The 13,204-nt window shown below is 39.9% G+C and overlaps 1 protein-coding gene across 1 annotated transcript in view; it reads right to left on the reverse strand.

Moving 5' to 3' along the window:
* Window positions 1-10,495: 10,495 nt before the first annotated feature.
* Window positions 10,496-13,204, reverse strand: part of trit1 (tRNA isopentenyltransferase 1) — a 39,490-nt gene continuing 36,781 nt past the window's right edge. Inside the window, exons 9-11 of the mRNA XM_066674789.1 lie at window positions 11,846-11,955; window positions 11,360-11,477; window positions 10,496-11,101 (exon numbers count right to left, since the gene is read on the reverse strand). Coding sequence (XP_066530886.1) covers window positions 10,923-11,101; window positions 11,360-11,477; window positions 11,846-11,955 — 407 coding nt within the window. The 3' untranslated portion in view covers window positions 10,496-10,922. The remainder of the gene's footprint in view (window positions 11,102-11,359; window positions 11,478-11,845; window positions 11,956-13,204) is intronic.

Genomic DNA, 13,204 nt, shown 5'->3' on the forward strand with positions numbered 1-13,204 from the left:
CACTGAGAAAACAGGAAGCTGAGGAGGTGTGGCAAGCAAGGAAGAAAAAGGAGTGAAAGGAGGGTGGGAGCAAAGAGCAGCCCCCGCATTACATAACCATGCAGGAAATCTGCAGGACTGCTGTAACATTCTCCACCACACACACACACACACACCATAAAAACTTTATACACATATTACAAACAAGCCACTAACCAAACACACGCACAAACAATACACACAGTATACAACACTGTTTGATCATTTGTGGCATGTACTTTGGCACAACACAAATCATACCACACACATTTATAGATGGCATGGGGCCAGAACATTAGCTTCCCTCAAGGATTCTCAAGTGTGCTGAGTGATTGTGTGCGCTTTCATTTACTACTTTCAATAAAACCAGAGTTTAAGCTTAAAGTTTAGACATCAAAACAAGGCTGGCCAAAGAAAATCGTATCTCCATTATCGTCGATTTTAAATTTCCCACATCACTTGAACACAACAGTTATCCTTCACTTTGTGTGAACATTTCACGATGAATAGACCAATAGCAATGCTCCAAAATGACACGGAATAGTTTTTACATTGACTCCTACTGAATGTTGAGTTGAGTTTTCCAAGTTGGTTACATTTCATCTCTCTCTCCCTCTCTGAGAAACAGTATTGAGAAATTAGTTTCAGTTGTACTTCTCTATGTTGAGACGTATTGCCACTGACTGTTTTATCTAGATTGCTACTGACTGGCACATGCTTTAAAAACCTGACATTAAAATAATGTGTTAGTTTCACTGTTCATAACACCTTTAAGCACAACTGACCACAAAACGCTGTCATGCATAAACCAGTTAATCTCCTTCACAATCTTATTCTCAGAGGAACCAGTGGAACCAGCTGGCCGACTCCGTTGAACCCGTCAAGACGGTGAAGCCTGTCAGGCCTGTAAAAACCTCTTAAACCACTTTATTATTAGGTCACTTACCTCCTTTCTCCCACTAACCCACTAACAACATGCCACCGTACACTCGCACAAATCCATTTACTCATTAGGCTGCTCAAGCTGCCTCAAACAACCTCAGCCTGATTCAGTCTCGCTTCCACGTAATTAACCCTGCAAATGCGGCACATTGTGTTAACCCTGACTGATTTAATTTAAGGAGAGACGTGAATGGACACAGGGTGTTGCTGCATGAGAGAAAGAGAAATTGAGCTGATATTTTGAAAGACAAGAGACATCACAAATTAATTCTTCAAATAACCTTTGTCTTAAGAACTTGTACATTGTCCAAAGTTTGCTCTTCCAATGCTTCATCTCAAACTAAGGATATTCATAAAGGAGTTTCCCTGCTGAAGTAACTGCTTCTTATTTGGGAGGGTTTGCAATGCATTTTGTAACAGTGCCGTAAGGATTTGAAACCATTTAGCCCCAAGCATGTAAGGAGAGAGCAGTAGTGTAGTCGGATGAGCAGCTCTGAATCACAAAAGCCATTCCAAATTATCCCAAACGTATAGGATGGCGCTCCATCACTCTAGAGAACGCTGGTCCTAATGCTGATGGACTATATACTCTACTAATTTATCCTTGGCACTGTGTATTAAGCTCTTCCAGACTGATCGGGATTGTCTGTTTTATTTTATGCTTTTCGAGGTTGGATTGAGATTACACAAGCTGTATGTGAACAGTTGAATGGCATATTAAAGAAGTAGAACTGACAAATTCTAGTGTTCTGCGAACACTGACATGCCTTGAATACAGTATCTCTAAAATGGTAATACGTACAGGACAACTCGTTCCAAATAATTCTGGACCAACTTTACAGAATGAAAAAAGAGAGAGAGTTAGAAGAAACAAATGGCAGATTGCATTCTCTCTCAAAGTGTAGGCAACAGGAAATCTCTGGTGCTAATCCAGCTGGCAATGAGGAACAAAAATGCGTTATTGTTTATTGACCAGGTGGTTTCCTCGTGAACATGCGTAAAAGCATCTGAAAAACACACTCAGCCATTATCAGTTATATCCAAGATCATTTCCGCAACAAAGCAAACTAGGGCCAGCAAAGAGAGGGAAAACAAAGGGTGCAGGTGTTATGACTTTACTACTGCGTTGAAGGTAGTTTCATAAACCCAATACCTCTACTGGCAAGTTTGTAAAGTTGTACAGCCACATTCAAAGTCACATAGCATTACCCACCCTTCTCAGACAATTAAGATGATGGAAATTTAAGTTAAAAGCTGTCTTCTGTCTCTCTCACACAAACACAGGGCGTGGCGATTCCTAGGAAAGCAGTTAGCCGTTGCTCTGTGGTTGTAATCAGAGCCATGCAAATAAGATGGCTGCTAAATGATTACAGCAAGCAGAGTACAACAGAATACAACACTGCAGCTGCATAGAAGAAAACCGGAAGTCAATCTGAGCTTGAAAGTTGCTGCTGGACAAGGATATATAGGAAAGATAGTTTTAAAGAGTTCTCAGTAATGGCCTTGAATTTTCCCAGACTTTGACACATTTATCAACTGAGATATAAAATGTCATGTACGTTCTAAATTACGACCTTGTGTAAGAAGAACACGACTGAGAAAGCAAGAAAAGGACACAGCCAAAGAATATAGCAGTGAGAAAGAACATCATGCTTCTCACTGACGGCCTGAACAAGGAGGTATCATTTATTCGGTCTTGTTATGGTCCACTGAGGCCTTATCAACAAATGTAATTATCTTTTTGTCGTCAACATTATCAGCGTAAGTGGTATTAAGCAATTAAGTATTCCTTTCATTGCTTTGGCAGCAGTTATTTATTGATATGTCCTTGTACCAACTACTACAAGGTTGTTCAAGGTCTCCAGAACATTGGCAAACGTCTCATTGAACCTAAAGAGAAACCCTTTTTTACCAAAACACCTGCATGGAGGCCCAGCAGTGTAGTAAATCAACATAATATTGTCAGGTGAAACAGTGATCCCACGGATTTATTTTGTTTTTGTGTGCTAAAGCTATGCGCTGCCTAGTACTGGTTAATATTAACAGCTCAGGTCTGTAGTGCATTATTTTAAACTGGAATCTCAGTGTCTGTAGCATCTCAGAACATCTATCATTATGATGGGGTTTTTGCTAACCTTTTGTAAAACTTTCCCAACCTAGCAACAGTTGCTACCAAATACTGCATTTGTGGTAAGTCACTAATATGTTCATTACTATTCCAAATGCCAATAAAGCCATTTGACTCCATGTAAACCAGAGAGACAGAGAGAGACCATAAGGAATTGCTGTACTGTGGTATTTTAGTGCATGAACCGCACCAAAATTATAGAACAACATGGACTGATTTAAATGACAGGAGATCTAACTTTTATTCCTCACAGACCCAGGCTAAAAGTTGCAGTGATGTGTGAGAGAGAGAAATTAAAACATAGTCTGAGAGAAAATGACTGTGAGAAAAAGACATATTTATTATGGTGGCGAGGGAGCATTTGAAATCTAAGTTCAACCAGGGGCACAGAGTGGAGCAGGCAGGCAGGCGGCCAACTCAAACGGGGAAAACGGATTATCCAGCAGCCCTGCCAACCGCCCTCTATCACACACAGGAAGAGAGGAGGGTGTGGAAATCAAGGCCTGCACCAGTGTGTTCCTCAGCATTTAGATCCATAAACAAATGAAGTGCTTATGCAGAAGTATTAACGTGGACAACGTAACAGGGTTTAAGCTGCATGTCACATAATGGAGGCATGATAAACAGGAACAAGCAAAACACAGTCTAGGGTAATTATCCATACTGCAGACATGTATTTATGGACTGAAGTTCTTTCTGAAATGTAATCACAACAATGACTTGGTTCAGTTATGTACCATCAAATATCATGTCTCAAAGCTGCATCTCTCATCTCATGCCTTATATAGGATTTAAAAACCTTAACCAATGTAAAATACATGAGACACCCCACACATGATAGCTTCCAGTGCCTGATCATTGTTAGTCCTCAGATGTTCCCAACACTACACAACCTGGCCTGACTGGAACTCCACACATTTTCAGATTACTCACGACCTACAGACAGCTCTGGTCCGCAAAACCTTACAAGAGCATCTCATGAACTGATGCATTGCGAGAGCAAGTGGGAGTCTCTCACAAACTACATGGAAACAAACAGGGCAGATAACCCTAGTTGGGCCCTTAATGGTTTATGGTCTTTTAAGCATTACTTTAATGTCACGTTTCACATTTGGGAGTCGGCATCCACTCCAAACTACAGCATTCCCAGTTGTAAATATTTAACATTTCATATTTATGATTCACAACTGGGACGGCACTGGGACTGCACTGGGAGAAGGTCGGAGGAGAAAAGACTGGATTATGGACTCCCCACACTCCAGGACAATCTGGGAACATAATTGTTTATGACCCTAAAAGTCAAGTCTTCTTTACAGGCTAGTACAGGGTACCATGCAAAATAAGCAGTTAACACCATAGTGGAGCACATCCGCTTTCAAACTGCAGTGTTTCAAAGAGAGCCAGGGTTTCCTTATGTCACAACTTATGGAATCAATACTTGCAGGTTTGGTCTTTCAAGCTGCAGTGATGTAGTGGGTGGAGAAAGGGGTGGGGTTTAATTAGAAGTTACTTCGGTGAATATACAAATATTTAATTTTGAGGAACATATTAGATTTAGAGGTTTAATTAATGATCAGTGGGGACAATAGTGAGCATCAATGTGTTGATTATGTTTCTTTGGCAATATCCGTCTTTTTATTCAATATATCATGCATAAAACTGTAAATTGAAATATAGCTATTTTTATACAGTACTAAAAATATATTACAGCAAGTAGGAACATTCTGTATATGGATGTGGTCGTTTAACCCTTTCCAAATATCTCTTTAAGGCAGCCCAGTATTATCTTCGGATATCATCCAATACCTAATTTTAGCAGTTAATAAATGCTTCATTACATTTAATCAATTTCCTCACACCACACATTGTTAGGTGGTTCGCCTACACAATAATAATAATTTCCATAGGCAAGAGTGTGTAAGTGAATGTGTGAGTGTGTGTTGCGCTGTGGTGGACTGGTGCGCCGTCCAGGATCCCCCAATTCCAGGTAGGAATTGAATGAATGAATGTGTGTGTGTGTGTGTGAATAGTTACATTAATATTGTCATGGCAATGTGTTTATAAGTGTTATTTCTGACTTGGCTAGTTTTGATCAGGTACCTGAAACATGGCAGATCTGAATAAGACTAATAATTATGCAAAACATGATTTTTGAAAAATTAGTTAAAATTCATAACCAAATAAAGACATTTGACTTTGATTATGAACACCAGACACAGGGAGAGACAGAAAGAGCGAGAGTGGGTATCTCCAATATATTATCTTTACAGCCCATAAGGTATTATTGTGTGTGGTACTTATTCCAGCATTTCAAAATCAATGCTGCTGAATCATCACCTACGAATCGATTTATCACGATGTACCAAAGCATTTTACATCTCCACACTGCAGTGATGCATTAGTCTCTGCATAACCCTATTTAAACCTGCCTGACACTGATGCAATGTGAGGTGTGTTATGTAACTGGACTCTAGTGCAACTCGCAGGTGATGTTGCCTCAAACAGCACTCCACTAGAGGAGCTGACTGCTCTCTCAATCCCCATCTACACCCAGGGATTTAGACCCAAGAAACAGAACAAAATCTCCCTCAGCACAGCTCTGTTAACTGTCAAGAAACCCACAACAAAACAAAAGCAGAACAAATACTAACAGCAGACTAAACATCTGTGTGCATGCCCAGAATTCAGCCAATGCCAAGATGTGAGGAGACTAAAGAATGTTCAGATTCTAGCCTTGGTATCATGAACGCAGACAGATAGCAAGGACGACCTTCTCAAGCACAGGGAAGAGCTCACAAATCAAAACCGTATACAGATGAAAAGCTGTGAAATGTTTTCACCCAGGGTCACATAGTTTGGTTTTTACTGAGATGGTATGAAGTTCATTTGCAGATTGGAATTAAACACAAGCACACAGCACTCATGGGAAGATCCAACTATCCCAAAGTACATTATGTATACAAATGTTTGTAGACGCACACAGACTTGTAAAGCATGCAAAGAAACAGGAGGCTCTGGAATAGTCATGCATGATCCTAACATAGCCATCCTTGTTTCCACAGCATCAGCTTAAGAGGAGGTATAAACCTCCCTAACATTAGGCTGTGGAGCAATCCACTAGGCACTTGTTATCCAAAAACTAATCATTCAAAAATTTAAAATTAGCAAGTTTCCACAAAATTGGGCCCTACAGGGCATGTCATTCCACAAATACTCTCAAATGACCTATGCTAAGCATTTAACTATTTTTTCCCCCTTGGGCTCAATAATAACAAACCAGAACAACCTCTAGAGCTACACCAATGTTTATTTCCACAACCCCGCAGATTTAAACAGCCCTTTGGTGGTAAAGGAAATCAACCTGAAGCATCATGTTTTTAAGTCATCAACAAAAATCCAATAATGGACACTGATGTATCAGAAAGCTTTAAAAATAACGAATCAAAAAGACGATGTGTCATGAGCATGTTAAAGGTGAGAGGGTACAGCACATCTGCCTGTTTAACACTTCCTGACCCAATACTGCACTCTTCTTAAACGAAACTATGCAAGCAAACAAAAACACTGCTGCGAGAGAAAGAATACAATGATGAGGTAGTGGAATGATATTTTGTAAAATTCCAATAAAGGTTATTTAAACAGCTTTGAGAGTAATATAGTCACAACAAAATGTCGCTTATCAGCCAGTTCAGTTTTCAATAACAAGGCTGGAGTTACAAAACAAAGCCTCAAATCTAATGACTTTTGTTTTACTTATTAAACATGATCCAAGCAGTCCATTTCAGTCGGTTTATTTTAAAACACACTGTACATTCATTTTTACCTAAATATATAAACGCGTATTTAATATATATTTATATAGTAATGCAGTAAATAGCTTGAAAAAGTTGCAAAAATCTTAGTAAATCCTCCTCTAAATTTGAGGCATGCAAAATGTTTCATTAGAACCATGCCCCTGATAAACACACGCACTCCTTTAAAGGGCTTCTAAGGCTAAATGCACTGGAAGGCAGTGTCCCTACTGAGGTGACTGATGTAAATGCATCAATAACTATGGTTCGTTGACAACCTGACATCAATTAAGAAAAATTTAGCCCTGTCCAGCCCAAACCCAACAGGACTGTGGACAAAAATTACATTAAAACAAAGCACAAAAAGAAAAATGGTATGAAAGTATGAAAAATATGACTTAAAAAAATAATAAAAAATTCACAGTGAACAGTTCTACTAACCTTTCTATTGTGTGTAAACTAACTATAATTATTTTTTTTTAAATAAATGTAGTACACTACCAAAACACAGTACTGTCGGCCAACAATGGCTAAACATGAGCAAGTTGTATAAGGTTTCATTAGTGGTTCATCACTCACTATAGTCTACAGTGTCTCTATTGTGTCCACACACTGTTTGCAGAGTCAGACCCAGAGTTAGTCTTGGTTATAATCTGTCTCATCAGGGTCTGCTGAGTTTACTTGTGTGTTACAGTATCAGCGGCATTATCTACATTTTGGAAGGGTTGTGTTCTGTTGAAAAACTGTTAATAAATGGTGTACTAGTGATTGTCTGGATCTGTGGTGGCTGTGGCTGTTGTGTGTTATTAGCAGTCTTCGTCTCGCCAGCTCCAGATGGCTGCCTGTTTTGTCTAACGGGATTAGGATTATCTGCAGATTTGACAGGCGAGTCTAAAAGGCATCCCACTGCCTCCATGAACCCAGACCTTTTTCAGTCAAAGCTCTGCGAGAAACAGAGAGAGAGCAGGAGAGAATAGAAAGAGACAAGGAGAACACTAGTACAGAAGGAGCACTAGAGACCACTTGACCAGGATACACTTGCACAGGCTGGCTTGCCTACACAATCCTCACTGCAACTTCAAGAACCAAAATTAGAACAGAAAGTATATCTTTGCTGCTACGCAAGAACCTTGCAACCTTTAATCTTTTCCTTTATAATGTTATTATAAATGTATTATCATAATATAAGTTATGGAAATATTACATAATCAACAGTCAAATTTACATTGAGAATGCCATTTCCTTCTTTTATACTGCTCTTATGCTATTCCTTCTTATACTGCTATAGATACAGGTTTTGCTAACTCCAACAACAATGATCACCCACTATAACCATTACCTCCTTGCAAAACACTGACTTTTACTCTTTTTTTAGAGCACTAGAGTCTGCATGTAGACGACAACATTTAGAAAGTGTTGAGCTTACTTATGCAAGAGCCTGATTCTGTTGGTGCTCCTGAAAATATATTATGTAATACATGCTTGACAGTTGAAAATGTCATCTGTTGAAGTGGCCCCATGACAGTCCAACCCCAGCCACAACTGCACAACAGACAGTCCAGCAGATGGTGTGGCCCTGAAATCTTAAAAAGAAACACCTTCAATGAGCACGGCTGGATACGTTCCAGACATGAACAAGACCCAGGACATCTCTCTACAGTGAAGAGTGTCAGGGAAAAAGGGAAGAGAGAAAGAAAAACAGAAGAGAAAGTGTTCAATCACATTACAACAAATGCCCAGTGTGAATGTGAGAAAAACAAATACTAAAAAGTAACAGACAGAAAAACTGTAAGTCACAATAAACCTCCTCTTTCTCTCTCTCACACACACACGCACATACTTTTTTTTTTTTTCTTTCCAAGAAGTGTTCCTGAAATAACCTTGAGCCTGGCCCACTTACACAGCTGACTCTGAATGCTGCTCTCATTTCCCAGCATGCTGTGTGTATGTTTGGTTTTCTTACAAGGTTTGGGACCAGGAGAGTTTTGATTAGTCATGTGACTGTCTTACTCAAGCCTGACTCAGTTCTCCATGCAGCACACATTTTTATTTAATGACATCTAAACATGCTCTGGTCCTGTGTTTTCCTTTACCAGAAACATGATTCAGCACTTTGGAGGCAGAGCAAGCGAGCAAACAAGGGGGAAGAGAAAGAACAGTGACGCACCAAAGTGAGATTGTATTGGAGCCAGCCAGCTCCTAATAGGCTAAACAGCACTGCGTGAGGTAAACAAATGCCCTTTCATAACAAGCTCATACTCTAAATAAGCAAGAGAAAGAAATCCCTCTGCTACACAATACATTTCTGATAATCTGAGCAAAGAATGGGTCTTAATGGAGGACCAAAGTGAAATATCCATCAGTCAAAAGCCTCATCGCTTTATGCTGAAAATAGATGGGAGGCCACTGATAACCCTTATGTTAACATAATGGAGGTCGGCAAACTGTTTTTATTCTTTTGCTTTACTGTTTTACTGAGCAGTCAGTCCACTGGCCTTTACCCTTCATTCTTGACCATGCCACTCCAGATTAGGACGTGTTATCAGTTCAGAGGAAACCCAGCTGACCCTCTGAGTGTGGCTTTCCTGCTAAGCCTCACACCCTGTGAGACTGAAATAAAACACACACAAAAGACAAGGGTCCACAGACCTGTTCCTGACCAGGTTTGGTACAGTGTAAAAGCTTAGAAGACACAATAAAAGGATCACAACCACTCCTATAAAACTCCTTCATATTCCGCTAGCGTGTGTGCTCTCGGGACCAAATTAGAGCATCATCATTAACATACGCAGACTGTGCATAGATACATTTTACTCAAAAATATATAAAAGCTCAACTTGCAGATTTTTTTTTTTTATCTGAAGACCCCCCTCATGGACCGGCTCACTTTTTCACTCTCGCGTCCCACTCACAATTCTACACAACTGGTGATATTTCAGTGCTTCACATCACTGTCACTGTGTCCTTTATACACTGCTGACAAGCAAATCATCCCTCCATCCTCTGACCTCTGCCTTCAAGGAGCTGATTCAAAATCCTGAGCTTAATTTTCCCCAGAACAGGTTGTGTGTGCAGAAAAAGTTGCTATGTTTATGAAGCAAAAATTGATACACCTCTGGGAGATCAAACTCAAGTTAGCTGGCTAAGCAAGCAATCATGCTTGGTGATACAAAGCCCAGGCATCTAGGCTCCTGTTATCAGCACAGCTTTCACAGTATTTACAGACACCCAGTAAGCCAAGCCCTGATCCAAGTTAGCATGTAGCAGCCACATGCACCCAAATGTAAACACACTCTCTTCCAGCTATTGTGCAGCTAATATAAATTTATCCCAGTAGTGGGCAAGGACTTGTGACCATGGTCTGTAAACTGTCACACAGATTTACAAACATGGAGAACAGAAAGAAAGGATAAAGTAGGTAAATGTTGACTTACTGCCCCAGCAACCATCATGACTGGACATGACTGGCACAGTTGGATCACATAATCCAAATTCCACACACTGCTTTAAAAAAAATGACTTGGGGTAAGGATAGAAACATACAAGGAACTAAAAGCAAAGGCAGGATTTAAAAATAAAACATTTTAATTCTTGAATGTTTCATAAAAGCAATTATATTATACACTTAGAAAATTATCTGAAAAGGAAAAAGCTCAAATCAACATTTACCAAAATGGCCAAACTTTCCTGCAAAAAATTCAAGTCTGGTCTTTGGAAGACACACGAGAGAAAGACGTGCAGTATTTAAATTATTCCACAAATCCTACCATATTGCGAGGCTTTTGTTTCTGGGTTAAAATCAAAAGGTGATCCGAATGCAAGAGTGCCCCACAAGGTCCAGGATAAAGTGGTCATCAGAGTAATCCAACAATAGAGTTGAACTGAGTCCAGTCAAAAAATGCAAAAATAATCATATCCTCTGTGTTTATCTCAAAGTTCTTGTTCCAGGTGGACAGTGTAGTCCAAGTGCAGATCACTCTGTAATTTTTTTTGACATAATCAAAATATAAATTAGCATTTTTTTTATAGTGACAAATACCAGATCACAGATGTTGCTTTTCATTATCCTCAGTCCCCTCTGCGCCTGGCACCAAGCTGGCCTTTCTTGGACACTTTGGTGTGGAGCAGAGGTCAGATTCAACACCCTGCTCAGGGGCAGAGCTTTCCGCAGCTTTCCTCCTCTTCCGGACATGATATTGGTGGTTTTTAGACTTCAGATGAGCTACAATAGAAGATAAATATCACTATTTGGAAACAAACAAACACACACACTACTAAATGAGTTAAAGGTCTGCTTGGCGCTATAAAAATGTAGGAAACTTTAAATATTTGCCATATTATATTTACACAATTTATAAAGTAGATTAATTACTACATTATTGCTTATCAATCAAGTTAGTTAGAAAGTTCAATCATGACATTCATAATGTACTTCATTATTACATGTACTACTGGCACCCTTTGAGGTATGAAAGCTCACCTGTCCACTCCAGGTCACCGATAATTATTTTATCACAGAGTTCGCACATGTGGTGACTCCGCTTGTTATGTGTTACCACCCCTTCAATTCTGATTGGCTGGACAGATGGACGTTCTCCCTGGTTAACATAAAGAGGAGTGACTGAATATTAGTGAAGCTTACAAATACACCGTAATGCACTGTAATGTAACAGGCACCGTGTGTCAGCCACTTTTCTACTCGAATCACAATGGCGTCAGCGTCCTCTGACTGATGTGAGTACTTACCAGCGATATTCATCTGGTGGAGCAGGTCAGACATGAACACTGCTTTAAAAGCCTATGCTAATAATGGCATCATTAGCTCTGCCACATTTGCTGTAACGATGATATCGAGAAACTGAGCTGCCTGACAGGAAACCAGCAACAAACTCTATGAACTTAAAACAATGTCACAAGCCAAGACATGGGTCATTTGGGGTAAACATGGCAGGAATAGAAATCAAACCTTGCGTAAGCATTCCAAAATCTCTATGGCTGGACTGAGGACTGTTTGCTCCCAGCAGGACACATCTGTCACATCCAGGCCATAGACAGGTGGGACATTGGTGCCTGGTCCTGAGGGCAAATAGGGAAGAGAAAAAAGAAAACAAGCAGCTTTTGAGTAACCAGAGGTAAAACATCGACTAGCATGCACAAACATTGGGATTTCAAATCTTAAAAATATCTGATGCCTTGAAATTTTAAGCATAAATTCCTAATAAACATATCTAGTGGAACTGGATGGACGTCGTAACGCTGTGACAAAGTGACTTGAAGCACACAGCAGAGCAGGCAGAGAGCAGACTGAACCTGCTGACTCACAACAGCTCCATAATCTCTCTCTCAGCATTCTGGCACAGTCAGCAGCCACTGCGTGGCCCAGCCCAGCTCCGCTCTACCGCAGCGTACACTTTCACTAAAGAGCCACACAGCAAAGCAGACATACAGGAAGTGATGTGCTATACTCTCACCAAAACACAAGCATCTACTGAGGCCCACAATGTTAACTATGTAAAGACACAGCCTCAGTGTTTTTTTTTTTTATTGAAATAGATATGAAAAAAAATAAATAAATAAAAAAATGGAAGAAACACTTGTAAAGCCTGGTCCATTGTTGCATTAACCTCTAGTTACCATTCAGCCTTCTCGCTGCATGATGAGTAGCAGTACACATTAAGGTCTTTATTTTTGCATGTATAGAGTTGTTTATTTATTTATTTTATAGTTTAACTCAGGATAATTTCGTGTTCAGTGGCTCATGTAAGAAATTACAGCATGGACCCAAATGTGACTGGTTTACATCGCTGCAATCAACTACAGCTCTCTCTGTGGGAACAGAAGACCTAATCAATATCAAAGGAAGTTTATTACTAAGTAAATAACAACCATCACAGACAAAGGGAACTAGTCTAAACATGAAGGTGACAGAACCTCAATTTCCACTGAGTTAGAACCCGAGTGGTATTTGCACATGGACTGTATTCAGACACGAATGACATCACACCCTTCAGGAGGAGCTTAGGGGAAGGGGTTATTGTCAATCTATGCTGTTCAGTCCAGCTCCGCTGACTCCACAGTACATCCTTGTATCTTGCTACTGCATGCTCTAATAAAGGTTTTCCATCTTTTCATCAATTTTTGAGACGTGTTCCATTTTTCCTACACTCAGCAGTCAACGTGGCCAGCAAACATTAGCATACATTTCAGCTTGGCAATGAGAAACCCACAATGAATTTTGGGATCCATCAACCCTATGGTGCTCACTAGAAGTGACAAGGGTTTTGTGGCATTTCGCAGAATCTCTCAGTACTCAGGATTTACATCC

Source organism: Hoplias malabaricus, chromosome 6 (genome assembly GCF_029633855.1).
Source record: "Hoplias malabaricus isolate fHopMal1 chromosome 6, fHopMal1.hap1, whole genome shotgun sequence".
Lineage (NCBI taxonomy): Eukaryota > Metazoa > Chordata > Actinopteri > Characiformes > Erythrinidae > Hoplias > Hoplias malabaricus.